This window comes from Drosophila bipectinata, chromosome 2L (genome assembly GCF_030179905.1).
Source record: "Drosophila bipectinata strain 14024-0381.07 chromosome 2L, DbipHiC1v2, whole genome shotgun sequence".
Taxonomy (NCBI): Eukaryota; Metazoa; Arthropoda; class Insecta; order Diptera; family Drosophilidae; genus Drosophila; species Drosophila bipectinata.
Window position 1 is genome coordinate 3,132,309 of NC_091736.1, and position 21,748 is coordinate 3,154,056.

The following is a 21,748-nucleotide window of genomic DNA, read 5'->3' on the forward strand; positions in this document are numbered from 1 at the left end:
ATTAATAAGTTGTAATATGGCGCGGTCGTGGTACTTTGAATATAAAACTTTTAAATTTGCTTTATATTGCGAAAGATTGATGGTTGACATGTATTTCTATTCTCAGAGATGGAAGTCAAAGAAAAATTTGTAGTGGGGTAAAAGTTCTAGGTAAAGTATTAAGTCAATTTTAAAGATATATCATATTCCTGAATCTTATTATAATAGAATCCAAGCCGCAGATCTTGCAAGCAAGATGTTAAATAATAATATTAGCTTTAAAAAATGTATTAATGTCGACTTATTTCAGAAAATACTATTTTCTTATCTGTGAGTTTTTTTTACTGATAGTGACGATATTTTTGTTATCGATAGTTTGACATATACTTTCGACAGCCCTCGTTTTTGACATTTGGACACGTCGACGTCGCACCTTTTCGCCCCCACTCAAGACTTCATACTCATTCGAATTTTTGAATTTTGAAGCGGTGGTTGGTTGCGTCGCTGCGCTCTCGAGTGAAACTTTCTAGTTGTTCTACGAAAGTACATTAATCAAGGGACTCCTCGGCTCCCACGTCAACACAGATCCACCAAGATGGGAAGTAAGTAGACTGCGGGCTATAACTAATATCGGGAAAGTGCAGCAAAGACGAGTGCCGCCTTGGGCCGCCCGTCGCCTTTGCTTACGTATACAAAAAATTCGATTCCGCCGTGTGCCTATAATAGTGCCCTGAAAGCTGGATCCTGGCTAGCAATGGATGAATCTAATTCCTGCCTTTTCATTCACTTTTTGCAGTCAAATTCCTGGAAGTCATCAAACCCTTCTGCAGTATACTGCCGGAAATTGCAAAGCCCGAGCGCAAGGTGTGTATTAACATCATAACTGAATAATAAGTATTAAGTAAAGTCCAGTAACGTGTTTCTGAAAAAAAGTTCCATTTGTTTGTTAATTTGCGGCGTTTTTCTGTTTTCGTCTCCCTATTACCCCTCCCCCTCAGTGTTCAGTGTTGCCAGCGCACGGGGTTGCTTTCACTTGTCAAAAATTGGATGCGCCACGCAAACAGTTTGCTCTCCCTTCTTTTAACAAGAAATCCAACAACAAATCAGTGCTCGAATGAGAGAAACTAGCCATGAAATGAGAAGGGCTAATGATTTTTATAAATTTTCCCTTTTTTTACAAAAGAAAATAAATTATATCTAAAATATATAATTTTTAAGAAATTAAAGAGTTAGAAACAGAAACTCGGTTAAATATTTTAAAGTTTAACAGTAATTTTCATTCATAAATCGCTCTTTTTCCACCTGAGTGCTTCTACTACTTTTCTTATCACTACTTGTTGCCATACTCCTATTTCACACACACACGCACACACTGACTCACTCACACTGAGCCTCTCTGACAAGCGAGCTACATACGTGGAAACGTCAAACTTCGGCTCGGTCGACGTCAGCGTCGTTATTTTGTTTTTGCCGAAGATGATGACGATTAAACCGAAGCCAGCAACTTGATTTTGTTTAAATAATTCCAACACGTCCACACATGCTAGGGAAGTGAACATGTGGGTCAACATAGCGGCGGTTGTGTTTGCCAAGCTAATATTCAAGGGTAAAGAGAGGCTTGAATCTAAGCAAATAGGTTTATAAAAGAAAGTTACAAAGACACTAAAGAATGTAATTCCCATGACTCATTCATCAATTCTTCAATGTTCTTCAACCATTTACAGATCCAATTCAGGGAGAAAGTGCTATGGACTGCCATCACTTTGTTCATCTTCTTGGTCTGCTGCCAGATCCCGCTCTTCGGTATCATGAGCTCAGACTCCGCCGATCCCTTCTACTGGATCCGTGTGATCCTGGCCTCTAACCGTGGTACCCTCATGGAGCTGGGTATCTCGCCCATCGTCACCTCGGGTCTGATCATGCAGCTGTTGGCTGGAGCCAAGATCATTGAGGTTGGTGACACTCCCAAGGATCGTGCCCTGTTCAACGGCGCCCAGAAGCTGTTCGGCATGGTCATCACCATTGGCCAGGCCATCGTTTATGTGATGACTGGCATGTATGGCGATCCGTCCGAGATTGGAGCCGGTGTCTGTCTGCTGATCATCATCCAGCTGTTCGCCGCCGGTCTGATTGTGCTGTTGCTCGACGAGCTGCTGCAGAAGGGTTATGGTCTGGGATCCGGTATTTCCCTCTTCATCGCCACCAACATCTGTGAGACAATCGTGTGGAAGGCATTCAGCCCGACCACCGTCACCACTGGACGCGGAACTGAGTTCGAGGGAGCTGTGATCGCTCTTTTCCACCTGATGGCCACACGCAACGACAAGGTGCGCGCCCTGCGCGAGGCTTTCTACCGCCAGAACCTGCCCAACCTGATGAACCTGCTGGCTACCGTCCTGGTCTTCGCTGTTGTCATATACTTCCAAGGTTTCCGCGTGGATCTACCCATCAAGAGCGCCCGTTACCGTGGCCAGTACAGCAGCTACCCCATCAAGCTATTCTACACCTCCAACATTCCCATCATTCTGCAGTCTGCTCTCGTTTCCAACTTGTACGTCATCTCCCAGATGCTGGCCGTCAAATTCCAGGGCAACTTCTTCATCAACCTCCTCGGAGTGTGGGCCGATGTTGGCGGTGGCGGCCCTGCTCGCTCTTACCCCATCGGTGGTCTCTGCTACTACCTGTCGCCACCTGAGAGTGTTGGACACATTCTCACCGACCCCATCCATGCCCTGCTCTACATCGTCTTCATGTTGGGCTCCTGTGCTTTCTTCTCCAAGACCTGGATTGATGTGTCTGGCAGCTCAGCTAAGGATGTAAGTTTCAAGAGATATATATGAATCTTTTGAATAATAGGACTAATATGTAAACTTATTTTTCTGCAGGTTGCCAAGCAACTGAAGGAACAGCACATGGTGATGCGTGGCCACCGCGAAAACTCGATGATCCACGAGCTGAACCGCTACATCCCAACGGCGGCTGCCTTTGGCGGTCTCTGCATCGGCGCTCTGTCGGTGATGGCCGATTTCCTGGGAGCCATCGGTTCCGGCACAGGTATTCTGCTGGCGGTGACCATCATCTACCAGTACTTTGAGATTTTCGTCAAGGAGCAGTCCGAGATGGGTGGTATGGGCACGCTGCTGTTCTAAGCAGTAATGCAAGTCACCTGCGATGCAATCAACAATAATTAATTAATTCATCATTCTTCTCACATGCTCGCTCCCATTAAAACAAAAAAAAAACAAACAAAAAATAATTAAAATTCGTGAACTGTTTTTATTTCCACGTCCTCTGTCCAAACACTACAAATACGCGCGTTTTGCGGCGTTTGGCTGCTAAACTTCATCCCAAAATCAACAAACAATGGGCACGAGAGACACTTTATTTTGAATAGTTTTAGTTTTATTCAAAGTGTGAGACTACATTGCTTAAGTTCAATATTTCTTCGAATTCATTGAATTTCAATGCAATTATTTGTTTTATATTAAATCAATTGAATTATATTTTAAAGACACCACGCGACACGGAGATACTTGAAATTGAAAGATGTACATCAAACATGCAGACAAATTGTCATAATAAAACGTAATTAGATAACTTTTTTAAATGAATTTATGATTTTTATTTTGGGTTGTTTGGGTTAATGGTTTGTTAGAGTCATAAAATTGTGTATTTTCGAAATAGAGATAAAGTTTACTCTTTGGCCAAACAACGATTTGAATTTGGCGCCTCTTGAAAATGAAATGACAGTTGCCACACTGCCACCCGGCTGTCACTTTTCTGTAAACAGTGGGACAAGCCTGTTAATTATTCAATACTTTTTTTAGCGAAGGGGAAAAAAATCATATAACTGAAGTAGCTTTAAGAATATACTTTTGTTTTTTATAAAATAATAATTTATACAAGAAATTATGGTTAATGTTTATTAATTTGTATACCCTTCAAGTTTATGTTTTACTGTAACCAGTGTTGCATAACGATTAAAAACACGTCGCATTTTTAACTTTTGCATACTTCATATAGTGAAAGCTGTCATATTCTTGATATTTTGTCAACAAGAGCAAGCTGCACAGTGTCAGCTACTAGGCATTAGTAGAGTTGTAAGTACCTTTACCTTATCAGCCTATACCAAGCCAAATTCGCCACTGGGGATTAACTTCTTCGGCATTACGTGTCCACCTACATCGGTGCTTTCAATTTCATTCGCAGGCAATCATCCAGCCAGTAATCACGGCAAGCGGCTTGATAACACCGGATACGGGCATAGCTAATATAGAGGGCACTTATTAATTAACTTCGACCTCTGTGATAAACTAGAAGCGCAAAATGACTGATATTATCAAGAAAGGAGCTCTGTTCCTCATGAGCGAGAAGTGCTATGATAACTATTTCCTTGAACACAACTTCCTGGACAGTGAGTGGTCGGTAATCCAGTTTTGGTAATTAATAACTCATTATTTTCATCCGTAGTTCCATGTTTCAAGGCTCTGCTGAGCAAGGGCCTTGGTCTGGCCATCATTGCCGGATCCGTGCTAGTGAAGGTGCCACAAGTGCTCAAGATTCTCAGCAGCAAGTCCGGCGAGGGCATTAATATAATGGGTGTGGTGCTGGATCTACTGGCGATCTCTTTCCACCTGTCGTACAACTTTATGCACGGCTACCCATTCAGTGCTTGGGGCGACAGCACCTTCCTGGCTATCCAAACTGTAGCTATTGCCGTTTTGGTAATTTTCTTCAATGGTCGGAAGATACAAGCCGGCGCGTTCCTAATTGGATATCTCCTGCTGATGTTCGTCCTTAACTCTGGGCTGACCTCTATGAAGGTCTTGTTCACCATTCAGAGCTGCAACATTCCCATTCTTTTGGTGGGAAAGCTGTCGCAGGCATACACGAACTATCAGGCTGGATCTACCGGACAGTTGTCCGCTGCCACTGTGATAATGATGTTCGCGGGGTCGGTGGCCCGCATCTTCACCTCAATTCAGGAGACCGGTGACACCATGATCATCGTCACCTTCATTGCCTCCACCTTCGCCAATGGAGTGATCCTGTCCCAGTTGATCTATTACTGGAACAAGCCAGCCGGCGTGGCAAAGGACGCTAAAGCCAAGAAACCCAAGAGCAAGAAGGATGATTAGAGATATGCAGCAGAAACAGGAGTGAGCTCGAAAAAAACTTAGATAGCAACTATTTCTCGACACTGTAGAACAAATGAGCATCTTTAAATAAACAGTCTTAGATCATTAGTTTGCATAGTTGGCACTTTTATTTGTCCAGTTTTTCAAAGTGCTTCTGCAGTTGGGCGAGGGCCCGATAGCGGTGCGATATGGTGTTTTTCTCCTCTTTTGGCAGCTCGGCGTAGGTCTTATCATAGCCCTTGGGCTGGAACACGGGATCCCTGCAATTATCGCAATAAAGTTAATTATTATTAAACTATAATCAGTTGGGTTATGCAATTGCCAGCGTGGGCAGTATCTCACCATCCAAAGGTCCTTGGTCCGCGGGGACTAACAATATCGCCATCGGTTATGCCCTTAAAGATAAGCGGTTCCGAATCCACATCCTCGCAATAGCCAAATGTACAAATAGCCTGGGCAGATTTGTCTTCCCATCCCTCCAGTAACCGGCACAAGCCCTCCGGTTTAAGTTTTTCCAAGAACCACTTGATATACGGACCCGGCAAGCCCTCGAGGGCATTGAAACACAAGCTGGTGTCCTCCACAAGAACAGGACCATTTACGTGGCGTGCCGCTTCCTTGCACTTCTTGATGGCAATCTCATCGATTTCCCCTGTAATATATATTTATTTAATAGTCTTTAGTTGATGTAATAGTGTAATTCATAGACTTTACCTTGCAACTCCGGCAGATCGATCTTTTTGGAGACGATAGTGCGTGGAAAAGTGGGACCCAAAATGGCAACTAGTTCCTCCAGCTTCTTGGCGTTGCCTGTCACAAAAGTAATTGGCTTCGACATGGCAGATTCTTTTTTATTTTAATTAATATAAATAATTAAATGCAGTCTATTTAAAGCGAGAGCCACTCTGAAACAAGCATGCGGCAGCAACAGCTGATTTCTGTTTAGCTTTTGACAGTCACGGGCAAAAAAATAGTACCATATTTTAAGAAATTAAATTATTTTAAATTTTAAACATTTTATTTTTTTAAAACCTGGGTGGCGGTTTCATTCAGCTCTTCGTATGCCTCGAAATTGGAATTTTAAATACATAGAAACCTCTTATAATAATTGTTTTAATTTATTTTCTTTTGATAGCTTGTGGAAATACAATTTTTCGGTAGGCTTTAGCATTTCTAAACTTTATTCAATACGCGTTCACTTAAATTTAAGACAGAGTTTTAATTAGTAGGGAGTTTCCTTTGCGGCGGCGACACTCCCACCATCAAGGCGACGGAGACGAAAGACAGACTTGTAAATAAATATGCTCATTCATATATTTTTTTTTTTTGACAACGAATTGAGACCAACGGGGGGTGTAGTGGGGGAACATGTGGTGTACTGGCTTAGTCGTCCAGCGTGAGATGCAGATTGGCCGAAGGATGCAGACCGAGCTCTTTCAGTGAGCTGTTGTTGTGCTCCGCCTCGAGCGTTTTCCGTGGAAAGGCGCAAATGAGTTTGTAGCCGTGTTGAGGGATGTGCTTGTGCGTTTGACGAATATAGAGGCGAAGAGTCTCCAGCTTAGTATCGGAAGGCCAGCGCAGCTGGACCATTTCGTCCGATCCGGCGGCGTTAAGCAGGCGTAGTTTAAGAGCAGTTAATTCATCCTTGGCTTCTCCCAATTGGTTCTCATACGAAGCGGCGGTTACACCCTTCAGCTCTTCATCATCAAACTCTTCTAGACTCTCGTTGTCGCTGGCTCCGTCGGCCTGGCTAGCTGGCTTAGAGCCTCCTCCGTTCTCGTTCATGGAATTCTTAATGGCCAGCTCCAGCTGCTCCTCCTCCGTAAGTTCCATGAGCTTTGCTCTCTTTTTAGGAGTGCTGGCTGTCGAGGAGCATGATGCTTCTGTGTCCCCATCCTGCGAATCATCAATGTGAATGGCGCCCCGCTTAGAGGTGCTAGGTGCATCCTCCTCTATGAAATCGCGGTGCTCCTTTAAGAACTGTCGTAAATCAGGCAGAACATTGTCCTGCTTTGGTTCTGGACTGCGCCACACCTCCTCGCCAGTGCGGGGATCGATTACGCACAGATAGGGAAGCGTGGCACATCGATAGAAGGCAACAAAGCGCCGGCCCTCGGAAGTGTCGTTGTCCACTTGCCAGAACGTAAACTGGCGACGCACCAGCTTCTTCAGTTCTTTGTCGGACCACACATCTCGGTTCATGGTCTGAGATTGGAAATTGTCGCTTTGCACGTTGACCAGCAACCAGCGTTGCCGCTTGGTGGCAAACTCCCGGGCGGCAGTGAGTGTTCCGGAGTAAGTGATGTCTGTGGGCGGGCGGAACAGGTCTCCTAGACGAGCTGTGCTGGTAGCGCCGGCGGTGGAGCGATTGTTAAGGGCCATGGCCTGCCCAGCCACAACCATCTGTGCAGAGCGCTCTCGGCGCCGTCGATGGGCACTCGGATCCGAATAGACTCCGGTTGCCTGCAGTTGTTCCTCCATCAGGGCACCTTCACGGGCAAAGTCCCTCAGGGGGCACACCTTTACCCTCTGCGAAACGCGTGACAATCGGCTGCTACTGCCAGACGCGAAGAAGTTATCGTCCTCAGGCATGATCAGTTGCTCCCGCACCGGAGCAATGGGCGCCCTCACCTCCTCCTCGTCGTCAAGCAAGGGAAGCGAAGGGGCAGCCGGTGCAGCGCCAGATGTGGATGCTGCCTGCTCGAAGAAAAGTGCAACGGCGGCGGACACATCGTTGGCGCAGGCACCCAGATAATGCTTGGCTTCGTCCGCCGAGCAAGCAGTCACCTCCACCACCTGCTCCACCAGCGCGTCGGGCGCCTCGCTGCTGGACATAGTTCGGCCTTCTAGTTGCGGTTAAAGATGTTGAATTATTTTTTATTAGCAGGAACGGGAACGAGAGACAGAAACACAAAATGCACAACGAGCGATTTTCCAGGGACAGATAAATCGCACAGCTGTGGGAAAAACGATTTAGGTCCACTTTCCGTGTTTCTCAACACTGTTTGTCGTTTTTCGAACTTGCAGAGCACTTATTTTAGATATGCAAACAGATCGGTAAACGGAAGATTTTGATTTTTTTTTTTGAATTTTTATGTAAAGTATTTGAAATAATAACACCAGCTTATTTGATCAAAATTTCTCCATTACATTTCTGAATTCGAATGAAAACAATCTTCCCAATGTGACCCAACAATGGCTTTTCAAAAATGTCCCACTTTTGCCGGCAGCTCGGCGCAAGTCCGTTATTGGATGCAGCCACACTATCAGCAAATTCCAAACAATACCAACTGCGAAATCCTTGGATCTACTTCCGATTCAACTTCCACCGTTATCGCCGTTAAGAGTGTCCCCAAAACATGACTAATCCCAGAGCAGACTGATTGCCAGACCCTCCCGTGTGTGAGCGTGGATATGTGATCGCTGTACAGCCCGCCAGTCGTCTCGCGAGTGATTGCATTCTAATCGGATTCGATCCGAGTGCCAGTTGCACCACCGAAAATTCCAATACATCAGGGTGGAAAAAAAATTACAGAGCGTATTGCCAGCCGTATAGGCTCGAAGATCCCAAATCAAGTGCCTCCAAGTAATATCCAGGGATGCGACTCGGATTAAGTTGAACAGAGCTCCGCGGACCAGTTGCTTATTTGTTTGTTTTATCCCCGAAAGCTGCTGACGTCACAAGATGGTCTCGCTGATAAAAAATCAACTGCTCAAGCATTTGTCAATGTAAGCGATAAGTGTTAATCTATAGTTGGATGCTAAACTAAATTATGCAGCGAGTCGAAACTCAATTAACTGCTCTCGGGTCGTGCCAGATTGCAGGCTGTAGCGCTTGGAGACTGAATTGATTTTTCCCAGCTTTTTCCCTCTATCTGCCTGGCTGTATATATGTGTGTGTGTGTATTTTTCACAGCTTCCCTCCCATCAACTCCCCCTCCGCTTTTCCACCCAGCTCCACCAGTCACCTGTCCCGGCCCGCTTTTATGCCGCTTTTATGCCGCCTTTATCGTTTTTCGTTTGGCTGCTGCTGCCCCTTGCTAATTTGTTTCCCATCTCGCTGCCCCACTGGAGGTGCCCTGTTGGATCTGCCCCCCTTTAGCAGTAACAAGTGGATTGCCAATTTCCTCCCACGCACTTTAAGCCTCTCTCCCCTGGTCGTTGTCTGTAAAAGTTTATTATTTTTTACTGGCGCCGTCTTGAAATTGAAAATGTTTCCCTTTCCATCGCCTCAGGCATTTGCATGTGAAATACAATTTTTTCCCCTCAATATGGTTTTTATGATGGTTAACCGATAACCTTGAAGTGGGAGGCTTTAAAATTTATGTAGGCATGGGAGCACAAACAACTTATGTCTTTTAACTTTTAATTATAAACAATATCCTCATTATTTGTGAGAAACAATGACTCTGAAACCTTCTAAATACTCCTAAACTATCCATATTTTTGTACTTAAAAATCCTACTACCTTTGCTCTTATCTATAAAGTTTATGAATTACCATAAAACAGAAAACTAAAACTCACGCCTATTTTTAAAAAAATAACATGACTCAATTATGCTATAATTTCTTAAAATAAAAACCTTAATCAATAATTAGTAAATAGTTAATATTCTTAAACCACAATCCCTGTTAATTAGGCTTCAGCTCCCCTTGGAATAATTTCCCCAAGCTCATTTTGGAACCTCGATTTCTGGCATCTATTTTTACATAACACTCCCCTCCCCCCCAACCCATTCATGAACTTCAATATACCGCGTCCTGCCATTTGGTTAAACAATGGATATATTTACCCGCCTACATATTGACATTGTCTTGGCCCCTTTGTGGGCTACCTTTTGTGGCGACACTTGCCAACGATGATTCCCCATTACTGGCATCCCTCCAGGCCTCTTCATCACCTCGCTGGGAGCATCTCTTCCAAGCAATTACGCTGCAAACAAGCCAAGTTTGAGGCACAACAGGTCTGAGGTCTTAATGCAAACCAAACTTGTTGCTGGAAGTTTTTTTTTGAGGAAAAGTTAAAGAAAAGCTCCCCCTCCTGAGACAGTTGTTAACCATTTTTTTTGGCTGAAAGTTTCGGCAACTTACCTGGTCTGCATTTATTATTGGCAAGGGTATTGGAGATTGGGATTTAAGTAATTCCTCAGTAAAAGTTCTTAAGTAATAAGTTAAGGAACAAGTCCCATTCCCTCGAAACGTTTCACGGTTCTAACTCAATCAGTGTCTATAGTTGGAGTTCAATTATGCTCAGCCATTAGCAAGAAATGGGTCAATTGATGGCAGCCATCCATTCCATCTGGCGCCGACAGTTGACCTCCCTACCTCTCTAGTTTCTTTATTTTATACACAGAGAAATTAAGAATATAATTGTTATTTAATATAAAGGGTATTAGTCATCAAGGTAATCATATCTTGCTTTAGTCTGCTATCATTTTTCCTTAAAAAAAAACCCACTAGCCTCAAAGAATAGTTTTTTTTTCATAAAGAATAAGTTCTTTTACATACTTTCTCTATATTTATGGAACAAGTTGGTCTTAAAGCCCTGGTCTTAAGTTAGTTTGTGCTTCTCCTCTTACCACCCCACCCTGCAAACCCAATCTGACATGTGCATCGAGGCTGAAATAATTGGCGAGACAAGCAGACGACTCACATATGGTTCCCTCTTATCTTCTATTCCACACACACTCATATATAGCTACACGAAGAACCTCTCCTCGGACAAAATAAACTTGAGCACTTTCCGGGGCGAGGGTGAACTCTCCAACCTGGAACTGGATGAGCGTGTGCTCACCGAGCTGTTGGAGCTGCCCAGCTGGCTGCGGCTTACCTCCGCCTGGTGCAACCATGTCTCCTTTAGGATTAGCTGGACCAAGCTCAAGAGCGTGCCCATCACTTTGGTGAGTAATCTTGGGAATTAAAAACCATAAAGTGGATACAGCAAGGTCTCGCAATCCATTAAAGTTGATTGCATCGGCAGCTGGTATCCTTCCAACTTCAATGGTTTCTTGAAGAAATGTTTTCATGATTTTCCACTCTTCCCCTCAGACCCTCGATGAAGTACGCATCACAATAGAGACCTGCAATCCCACGGCTCGGGATGCGGGCGGAGGAGGATCTGGACCCGGAGGAGCAGGATCTCCTACAGCCGCCGCAGCTGCTCTGCCACAAGTGCCTCAGGGTAAATACAGCTTCATCCACAAGGTGGTCGATGGCATCACCATTGTGGTCAACACAGTCAACGTGAACTTCGTAAGCGCCGCCTTCACCGCTTCGGTTCAGATGTCTCGTATCCGCGTGGAATCCAAGACACCGAAATGGGCAAACGCTGATCTCCGTCTGACACGACTCAAGGACGCCCAGAAGGGCATTATTCTGATTTTTAAGGAGCTCTCTTGGCAGACGGTGCGCATCGAAGCCAGTTCCACTCAGGACAAGTCGCTGACGCCGCTCCGACTACTCACCAATCACGCCCGGTGCCGGATCACGATTCGCAAACGCCTCTCGGACTGTTCTCTGCTCGCTTCCCGCTTGGTCCTAATCCTGGACGATCTGCTGTGGGTGCTCACAGACTCGCAGCTAAAGGCAGCTCTGCATTTTGTGGACTCTCTGTCCGGATTGATTAAGGCGGCCACCCATGCCACGCAGAAGTCCAAAGCTGCTCGCAAAATGCAGGTAATTTAGGGGAAGTTCCAGTAGAGAGGAATATGTGGCTTTAGGAGGCCACATCATGCACCCGATTCTTGAGGGGATTGCCTTAGCTTCTCTGGAGGGTCCCCTTCAAAAATATGGAAAATGCATGGAGGTGAAAATGTGACCACCGGGAAGGCCATATCTTTGGCAATATTCGTCCGATTCTTGGGGGGAATACCTTAAATGACTTGTGGATCGATTCTCCACAAATCTGCATCAAAATCTAGGAACATAATATTTTTGAGATTATTTCTCAAATTTTCTGGAGGGTCCCCTTCAAAAATGTGGAAAATGCATGGAAGTGAAAATGTGACCACCGGGAAGACCATATCTTTGTTAGTATTGGTCCGATTCTTGTGGGGAATACCTTAAATGATTTGTGGATCGATTCTCCACAAATCTGCATCAAAATCTAGGAACAACAATTTTTTGGGATTTTTTCTCAAATTTTCTGGAGGGTCCCTTTCAAAAATATGGAAAATGCATGGAGGTGAAAATGTAACCACCGGGATGGCCATATCTTTGGCAATATTGGTCCGATTCTTGTGGGGAATACATTAAATGATTTGTGGATCGATTCTCCACAAATCTGCATCAAAATCTGGGAACATAATTTTTTTGAGATTTTTTCTCAAATTTTCTGGAGGGTCCCCTTCCGGGACCCCCTTCAAAAATGTGGAAAATGCATGGAGGTGAAAATGTGACCACCGGGAAGGCCATATCTTTGTCAATATTGGTCCGATTCATGTGGGGAATACCTTAAATGATTTGTGGATCGATTTTCTACAAATCTGCATCAAAATCTGGGAACATTATATTTTTGAGATTTTTTGTCAAATTTTCTGGAGGGTCCCCTTCAAAAATGTGGAAAATGCATGGAGGTGAAAATGTGACCACCGGGAAGGCCATATCTTTGTCAATATTGGTCCGATTCCTGCGGGGAATACCTTAAAAGATTTGTGGATCGATTCTCCACAAATCTGCATCAAAATCTAGGAACAACAATTTTTTGGGATTTTTTCTCAAATTTTCTGGAGGGTCCCTTTCAAAAATATGGAAAATGCATGGAGGTGAAAATGTAACCACCGGGATGGCCATATCTTTGGCAATATTGGTCCGATTCTTGTGGGGAATACATTAAATGATTTGTGGATCGATTCTCCACAAATCTGCATCAAAATCTGGGAACATAATTTTTTTGAGATTTTTTCTCAAATTTTCTGGAGGGTCCCCTTCCGGGACCCCCTTCAAAAATGTGGAAAATGCATGGAGGTGAAAATGTGACCACCGGGAAGGCCATATCTTTGTCAATATTGGTCCGATTCATGTGGGGAATACCTTAAATGATTTGTGGATCGATTTTCTACAAATCTGCATCAAAATCTGGGAACATTATATTTTTGAGATTTTTTGTCAAATTTTCTGGAGGGTCCCCTTCAAAAATGTGGAAAATGCATGGAAGTGAAAATGTGACCACCGGGATGGCCATATCTTTGGCAATATCGGTCCGATTCCTGTCGGGAATACCTTAAATGATTTGTGGATTGATTCTCCACAAATCAGCATCAAAATCTGGGAACATAATTTTTTTGAGATTTTTTTCAAATTTAAAAAAAAATGCATGGTAATTAGCACTATTTTCTAAGTGTGTAGGATTTGCATGGGAGGGTGAATAGCACCAGTGAGGCCTCTATTATTGCTAATATTGTATTGAATTTCCCCTTATAAGCTCTTCCTAAGTACCTGCTAATTTCTACTTTTTTCCAGACTCTGCCCGAGTACAAGGCCCAAGTGGAGCAGCAGCAGAACCGTCTCTCCGAATCGGCACACACCACGAACGCTCAGCGCATGTTCAATGCCTTTGATGTACGGGAGACTTCGTACCACTTCTTTAGCCAGCGCATCGACCTGCATTTGTGCGACGACGAGGGCGATGGACGCTCCAGTTATCCCGAGCTGGACAAGGGCGGAGCTCTGCAGGTATCAGTGACAGCCTTCCAGGTGGACTACTATCCCTACCATCTGGCCAAATCGGATCGCTCACACTGGGCCAAGTACAAGGAGGCATCCGTGGCGCCGGCCCTGTGGCTGAAGGAGTCGCTCAATGCCTTCCGCGAAGCTGTGCTCAACCTGAGCCAACCCAATCGGCCAGCTACGCATGCGCCCCTGGAGAGGAGTGCCCCGGCTTCACCCATAATGCTGAATGCCAGCATGTTGGGGTCCCAACATGGAGCGGGAAACTTTTCGAATGGCAGCAGCACACCCACAGCAGTTGGCGGAGCAGGAGGCTCGGGTGTTGGGTCTTTTGGCTCGGGAACCGCCTCAGCTAACAGTCAGCTATCCCAGGCAGCTCAGCAGAGGAGCACGCTCGAAAACCTGGCCAAGCTCATGAGTTCTTGTGTGATTCTGCGGATAGAGGACTTCACCCTGTACAGAGTGACGACGTCCGGCAAGAAGGCCATGCCCAAGGAATTTGTTTCGGGTATGAATGACCTTAAAACAGGAGAAACCACATCACCACTAACATGACACGCTCACATTACATTTTCCAATGAAACACAAGCTAAAGATCTACTTCTGAAGACTGATCTCCAATAACAAAGATCAGACGAAGAGCTTTTGCATTTTTTACTAATCTTAAAAATAAACCATATATTTTTTGTCTCGTTGCTTTTGTCTACTAATTCATTCCATCCATGATATCATGTAAACTGCTTTTGTTGTCGTATATTGTCATTGCTAATTGTAGCACAACATAAACGGAAAAGTAAATCCTCAGGTGAATATCTCATAAGAATCTAACCTCGCTGAATGCATTCTATGCTAACTTTCCATTAGAACTTGTTCTATTATTTAAATTATATGATTTTCTATGCGATTTGCAGGCGACAAGGATCGATATTCGTTTCCAGCCGAGATGCCCATCATTCATGCCGAGTATACTTATTTCTACTACCCAGGAGACTTTGTCTTTCCACGTAAGTATCAGAATCTAAGAACTACGAGTATCTAATAATAATATCTCATACTTTCAGTGCCGCCATCGAAGATCTTTGTGCATGTCAACCCCATTCAGGTGCACTTCGATCTCAGCTCCATACTTTGGCTCAACTCTTTCGGCCTCAATCTTCACGAGAGCCTGCTGCGCACGAGCGTGGGATCTGGCGCTCAGCAGCCACAGATGCAGCATCCTTTGCAACAGAGTGCGCGCGGCTCGATTGCCTCCAATGGCTCCAATGGCACACAGATGGCAGGCGTCAATGTCGAACAGGAGCCCAATCTGATGTACATGGACGTCAAGGTGGAGGCGATTATGCCGCGCGTCGTCATGGAGGCAGCGGTGGATGCGCCGAGCCAAAAGGACAGACCCAAGACCATGCAGATCCAGGTGTCTAGATTTGCACTGACCAACATTCGGGAAATGGGCAGCTCCAGAGCGGATCTGGCGCAGGCACTGCACTCCCTGCAAGAGGGATCGCTGGTATTTGGCTCTGGTTTTCCGTCCGTGGAGGGCGATATGTGCATCGTTACGGATCGAATTCTCTCCCATGTGGCAGCTTCAGATGTGAGCATGATGTCACCGGCATCCCCATCGGGAGGTCAGCAACTGCCGCGCTCCGCCTCCACGCAGTACCTGTCCCGCTATGTCATGTGGCTGGAGCCGCGCGATGTGTGGTGCATCAAGCTGGACCCAGTGTGGGTGGATTTTCTGGGAGCCCGATCGCTGGGCCCCAACAAATCCATTCCGTTTGTGGACGCGGTGCCCATTACATTGTGGCTGCACTCCGGCTCCGCCCAGGCACAACTGGATGTGGGAAAGAGCCAGGCAACGGCCAGCATGGAGAGCGTAGGCTTAGCCCCGCTGCCAACGTTGCCACCACTCCAGCCATGCAATCCATTCCTAAGCGACGAGGATGTACGTCTTGCCGGGGATTTGGGCGCTTCTCCGCCGGCTCCGGCTCCTGACAGAACAGCCGATGTGCACGCCATCGCACACATTTCGAACCTAGTAAGCCTCCAAATCGATCACTACCAGCTGCTCTTCCTGCTGCGCCTGGCCGAGGAACTAAATGAAATGACCACGTTTCTAAACCTGGATGCCGAGCGCATCTTGCAAAAGGTATTTATTTTTGTAATATGAATCCTAAAAACCCTTTCTATTAATTATTTCTTTGTTATTTCCAGCAAAACGAACAAAAGTCTATAATTTTTGGGTGCGTTGTGCCGCAGATCGAGGTGACTCTCGTGATGCCATCGCCAACACCTGGTAAGGAATCAAGTGGTGGTGATGCTGAAAGCGTCGTACCTGATTCAGCTAGTTTGGGTGATGATTTACACATGAATAGTAAGAATTTATATATCTTTTGTTGTCTCTTCTTCAATCCTCTTTAGTTTTATGTCAAAGTGACTCGCAATCCCTCCTCCGATAAACCAATCCATGTAGTGAGCTCCACACTCGACACTAGTTTAATGTGCACACGTAGCATTCACTAACTCCGTTTTGTGCCTTTAGAACTAACCCAGTTAATAACCCAACTTCACTCAACTCCAAAGACTTTAAGCCAGGAACCAGCTCTCACACTTTTTGCTGTAATTCTTGCTTAAAATTGTAACAATTTCTAGGGAGAGGCACTTTCTAGGACCCACTAACACTAACAGCATCTATAGCATTTCCATTCGACTCTAGGCTTATATTTCTTATAACTATCTTGCATGTTTCTTTGTACTAAACTACTAACCCAAACAGCAACTTGAGTTGCGTATTAACTATTGTAACTGATCGTCCTCTGTTCTGCTTATCAATCGTGTTTAAAATAAACTCTGATTCAAATCTAACCAGGCGGCAACATAACCTGGCCCACACCCCCGCCCCTGGACCAGTTGAAGAGCAATACATTTGGCAGCGTGGAGACTCCGTCTCCAGTGACCAATGAGCCACCCTTTGACAGTGGCATACACATTTCCAATCCCAATACGCATGGGTGAGACGAAAATAGAGCTTATATTTCAAGCAAAACTAATACCTTCTCCTTTGCAGCTACAATGTTCAGATACAGAGCACACCCACACTGGCTTCTTCGACACCCAGCCAGGGATCTCGACCCGACACTGGCATCTCCTCACAATCGCAGTCCCAAACCCAGTCCCAGCGAAGCGGTAAGAGCGGTGGGAGTCGCTCAGGCGGCGGTGGAGGCGACACCGTGCCCAGTCTCACCAAGGAAATCAACTCGGGGCTGCTGTCCATGAAGAAGGGCTTCTCCAGCTTCATGACATCCATCGACTCGGCCATTAAGTCGGGCACTCCCAACGACGACGCCAGTGATACGTTCTCCATTCAGAGCGACATTAGCTCCGATTCGGAGAACTTTGCCATTGTGATGGGCGATGACAAGACGATGGACTGCATGGACGTGATGTTCCGCTTGAATCCCTTCACCAATGACAACAATATGAAGGCCTCGCCGGTGGAGGTGGCCAGCGAGGTGTACGAAGAGCAGCCTAGCAGCTATAAGGCGAATGCGTCCTCGCCATCGGAGCCCTCGGAAGGCAGCACTTGGCGGCGACGGGATCTGGTGTCCATGGCTACCTTTAGGTTGATTATCCATCTAACTTCTTACTAAATAAAAGCTAATCTTTAATCTCTCTGAAAAGGTTAACAACCGTGGAGTTGATCCGTCAGCAGGAGGGCCCCAAGTCCTCGGTGCGCCTTCAGGTGGCCGCCGTATCTTGTGATGAGTGTGGCGCCATACCCTGGGATGAGTTGCAGGTAGACTTTTGCCACATTCTTCAATGTTTTCGCTGGAATCTCTTTCAGTTTCTTGTCTCTCATTTGTTTTATGTTTTATTTGTAAATACGATAAAAAAAAAGGATAATTATCCAGAGTTTTTTTTTGAGTTAATTTTTTAAAAGATTTTGCTCAATTAAATGTTTGGCGCTAACTTTCTTAACTTTCTGCATGTTTCGATATCTTGTATCTGAACATCTACAACTATAAAACACTTCTTCAAGTTTCAAACTGTTGGGGGAATCCGACCGACCATCGTGTTCCCCCGATGTGTTCATTTGAAAAGCGAAAATCGAAAGATTTCTGTAAGATAACTCTCATATAACCATTATCTCATTATTTTTTCTCTCTTCTCTCTTAAAAATCGATATTAAATATATTATCAAATCTCAATCTCAATGTGTGCTAATCAAAAAAAACCAATAACTGTGCCAAATTCTATCCAATCAACATGAATACAAAACACTTTGTATATTGATTTTTGACTATCCTTACATGACACTAAATTAAACAAAACAACAACAACAACAACCAACCAACAATCACCAAACAACAACAACAACAACAAACAACAAAAGATCGCGCATCAAGCCAACAAGGTATTAAATATAAAACCAAAAAATTGAAATTCTTTAATTACATAAGATTTACAATTATGATTTTGACGCTTTGTATATATTATCCAGAATTAATCCAATTAATTTATTAATTTCTTATCATTAATTTAATGTTTTTTTTTGGTGCGAGATTATGAATTTAATTGTAGTTGACTTTTGGCTTTTCTTGGCCATTAGTTCAGTAGTTGGTAGCTAATCGGGAGGCGTTCGCCACCCGGGATTTACTTTGCTGGACCGTTCTGATTTTCTGTAGCCTCTGATCGCGATTTTTGATCGTTATTTGAGCATGATGCGGAGGGCTAGACGCAGCGCTGTCTCCAACCGTTTGCTAGTTCCTTCTTACACCCATAACTACCATAACTACATCCATTTTATTTTTTATAATTTAATTGGTATTGCTTTCTTGACGATTTATGATTTGCAACAAATTGGTTTATCCAGACATAGCTATATTTATATTTTTCTGAGAGCGTTCCTAGGAAAACACGGTTGAACCCGTACTCGTAACCCGTACCGTAGAGCTACACACCAACTTACTGTGACCCACAATAACTAACAATTGGCGTTTAAAACCCACAGACTAACCACTCTACTGTTAAAAGTAACAAAGTAAATAAGTACACCTGCCTACATCCTCCATCTGTGTCAGAAACACCCACATAACAGACACATAACCATCCCACACCACATGGCATGAATATTTGTATGCTTCTAGCTTTGCATGTTGTTCCTTAGTGGTTTCCAAGGTAGCTACCATTTGGGTTAGACTCTACTGGTTGTCACTTAAGAGAGTTCATTTCAAATTTAGACAAAGTTCGGTGCTCGCTGCAAAGCCTGGAATCTGGCGCCCTACAATCCCGAGGCTCCACCATGCATCCGCTTGCGCTTGGAGGAGACCATCGACATGCCTAAGGATATTGAAGGCATTATTGATCGCAAACGTATTCAGAGGTAATGACTTTTCTATTCTTTTATTAATTAAATTTTAATTAAATTGTTATTAATTGTTCTAGTTGGATCACTCACCATGCCGAAATTCGAGTTAAAGACATCAATATGGATCTGTCAATGAGCACCGTAATCGGTTTGGGGGATTTGGCCGAGGATGAGGTCATCTCTCCGCCCATGCCAGTGACCGTATGTGCTTTCAGTTCTTTTATTTGTTTTATTATTAATTCTTTTATATACTTAATAGGTAAATGTGGAAAATGTTCGCATTAATTTGCTGGAAGACCGTCCGCCAGTTAATATTACCTCACCAGGACCCGTACCCATTAATCTGTGTATCGGTCGCATGCGTTTGGAGCGTGATAAGAGTGGAGTGCTTAACATTCAACCCATAGGTTAGATATTATATCCTTATATCTCTAACAAAGCTCAAAAAAGTAGTATTTCCTTCAGACACAAACATGAGTGCTGCACAGCATCAGGCTCTGGGCAGTGCCTTGTTCGGGGCTCCTAGGGAGCGCGATCGAGAGCTACTCTCCATGCAGCTGGTCATGCAGCAGATGAAGCTGGACAATGATCAATTGCGCCGGCAACTCGTCGACTCTAAAGTCAACACAGACAACTATAGGTGAGGAATTATCTTAATTTTCAACTTAAATCATATCTAAGACTCCCACAACCCTTGGCAGACAAAAAACCAAACAGGAAACAGATGTACTGCGCTCCTATTTGAAGGCCGCCCAAGATGACATCAGTATTTTGCTGGAGGAGAAGAAAGCTTTATTGGACACCATACGTTCTTTGCAGGTAATTCAAGGGGATGATATAACCTTGTTTATTATGAATTTTCTCACCGTTCTCACTATCTCTAACTCTGTTGGACCTTACATATTGTTTACCTTGACACTCTCTTGTTGTTGTGCGTAAAGTTGAAACACGTTATGCTTAAGAATACCACAAATAATAATGCAAGGACTAAAGGTCAGTTACCGCCTAGCACGCTTGCGCCTTGCCTGCATGACCTTCCAAACTTTTCACACGCCTTCTTTGCAGTTCTATTTCTTATAGTTATCTAGAAATATATAACTAAATACTTATATTCTTTATAGGTACAACTGACCTCATCGAATATGAACCGAAAAAGTGATGGCAACAGGTAGCACAACTGCATGGACTGCATACAGTGCTGTGGCGAAAACAACAACGCCTAACCTAGAGCTTGAGCCATCATCCTAGCCAGTTAGCCAGTCAGCCAGTATGCCGATAGTCAGACGAGTACCCTCTATATATGCCCATGACGTCCTCAAACATCATCGCCATTCGATTTTGAGTTTAGCAGAAGACTGAGCCGTACCGAACACGGACACTTTCCACGTTGCCGTTCTTCATACTTATACTTATACAAGAGCCTATACGTATATACGAAAAGATCTACATATATCTATCTATAGCTATATCTATATCTATACGGATATTGTTTTTATCGGTTTTAAGCTGCCACAAGCTTTTGCTATTGTTCCAAAGAAATCATTTATTATATTGTTTTGTAGATTTTGGACAAGTTTTTATGTTGATATATATATTGCTTAGCCTTTTTAAAAGCAGACTTTTTAACTAACCACCATTGTTAATTAATTTCTAAAATGATAATCAAATTGAAAAACGAAAACTGAAAATCGAAAATCGAAAATGTATAAGCGGATAGCTTCTAACTATGTACAGTCGTACCGCCTACTCACCATATTGTATATTATTGCTAATTCCATCGATATTGGATAGAACATATTGTTGTGATTCATGATCATATCAAAACTGAATTCTAGTAACATTCTAGTATGCATTGTTGTTGTAATCGTGTGCTAGCAATTAATTGGCCAAATTTATCATATAACATTATAGTATTCTCTCTCGGATCGAAGAGCTCTTAAAATTTTATTCCATTCCATTCGATTCAATCATCCTTTGCCGAAAAAAAATATTAATCAAACCAAATACGCAATACAAGACATTATAATCAAAAAAGTGTTAAAGCCATCCATAATCCTATATCCTATATATATCCTATTAATCCAATGTACCATGTTGAAATGAATCAAAATAACTCAAGTCGGTATACAAATTTTTAAATAAAAATATATTTCATATTTCAAAAATTGTAAATGAGGAAATGTTTGTAATTGTATTATAAAGTTTAATATTAAACTAAAACGATTATTGATTGTTATAAATATATTATACGAAAGTTTTCATCTGTAGCTAGGCGAAATAAAACTGAAAGAAATTGAAGTCATATTTAATATTACAAATATATTCAATTGTATATGTTAAACTAAAGTGTGTTTTAATTGGGTTAAGGTTAGTGGTAATATTTTAGTATCTCCATAAGTAAAACAATCTATATTTTTTTATTAGAGTTTATTTTTATTGAAACTTTTACGATCATAGCCAACTGCTGTTGCTGTTGTTGTCTCCTTCATAGAATTAAATACGATTTAGAGCGTTTCATTTCTTCTCAATCCTCTATTCATAGCAAACTTACTGCACATAATTGTAATTTTTTCGAATTTTTTGTTTGGTTTTTAAGGTT

The 21,748-nt window shown here is 43.5% G+C and overlaps 5 protein-coding genes across 9 annotated transcripts; 3 read left to right on the top strand and 2 right to left on the bottom strand.

Annotated features, from left to right (window-relative positions):
- The first annotated feature begins 410 nt into the window (after positions 1-410).
- Sec61alpha (SEC61 translocon subunit alpha) lies at positions 411-3,590 on the top strand. Its single transcript, XM_017240350.3, has 4 exons — positions 411-581; positions 776-843; positions 1,704-2,795; positions 2,865-3,590. The coding sequence occupies exons 1-4, from the start codon at positions 575-577 to the stop codon at positions 3,126-3,128; spliced, it is 1,431 nt and encodes a 476-aa protein (XP_017095839.1). The 5' UTR covers positions 411-574; the 3' UTR covers positions 3,129-3,590.
- A 355-nt stretch (positions 3,591-3,945) lies between these two features.
- On the top strand, positions 3,946-5,225 carry LOC108124297 (mannose-P-dolichol utilization defect 1 protein homolog). Its single transcript, XM_043212677.2, has 3 exons — positions 3,946-4,079; positions 4,189-4,393; positions 4,450-5,225. The coding sequence occupies exons 2-3, from the start codon at positions 4,306-4,308 to the stop codon at positions 5,115-5,117; spliced, it is 756 nt and encodes a 251-aa protein (XP_043068612.1). The 5' UTR covers positions 3,946-4,079; positions 4,189-4,305; the 3' UTR covers positions 5,118-5,225.
- A 3-nt stretch (positions 5,226-5,228) lies between these two features.
- On the bottom strand, positions 5,229-6,026 carry LOC108124298 (inosine triphosphate pyrophosphatase). The gene is made up of 3 exons (XM_017239907.3): positions 5,832-6,026; positions 5,460-5,769; positions 5,229-5,377 (listed from the first exon to the last, which is right to left on the bottom strand). Exons 1-3 carry the CDS (start codon positions 5,953-5,955, stop codon positions 5,245-5,247), a joined length of 567 nt encoding a protein of 188 aa, XP_017095396.2. The 5' UTR covers positions 5,956-6,026; the 3' UTR covers positions 5,229-5,244.
- Positions 6,027-6,216: 190 nt separating this feature from the next.
- On the bottom strand, positions 6,217-8,246 carry LOC108124487 (UBX domain-containing protein 7). The gene has a single exon (XM_017240194.3). The coding sequence runs from the start codon at positions 7,950-7,952 to the stop codon at positions 6,501-6,503; it is 1,452 nt and encodes a 483-aa protein (XP_017095683.2). The 5' UTR covers positions 7,953-8,246; the 3' UTR covers positions 6,217-6,500.
- A 96-nt stretch (positions 8,247-8,342) lies between these two features.
- Positions 8,343-21,464, top strand: LOC108124486 (bridge-like lipid transfer protein family member 3B). Of its 5 annotated transcripts, none has more exons than XM_070277299.1 (18): positions 8,343-8,846; positions 10,816-11,017; positions 11,166-11,792; positions 13,578-14,292; positions 14,560-14,589; positions 14,696-14,788; positions 14,846-15,930; positions 15,996-16,077; positions 16,651-16,792; positions 16,849-17,403; positions 17,463-17,577; positions 18,175-18,195; positions 19,022-19,164; positions 19,227-19,350; positions 19,409-19,556; positions 19,615-19,789; positions 19,851-19,968; positions 20,271-21,464. In XM_070277299.1, exons 1-18 carry the CDS (start codon positions 8,803-8,805, stop codon positions 20,319-20,321), a joined length of 4,470 nt encoding a protein of 1,489 aa, XP_070133400.1. In that variant the 5' UTR covers positions 8,343-8,802; the 3' UTR covers positions 20,322-21,464. The 5 variants fall into 5 exon arrangements, with proteins under 5 accessions (XP_070133400.1, XP_070133401.1, XP_070133399.1 ...); XM_070277298.1 differs by having other exon boundaries at positions 8,347-8,846; positions 15,996-16,155; XM_070277300.1 differs by lacking the exon at positions 14,560-14,589 and having other exon boundaries at positions 8,345-8,846.
- Positions 21,465-21,748: the final 284 nt, after the last annotated feature.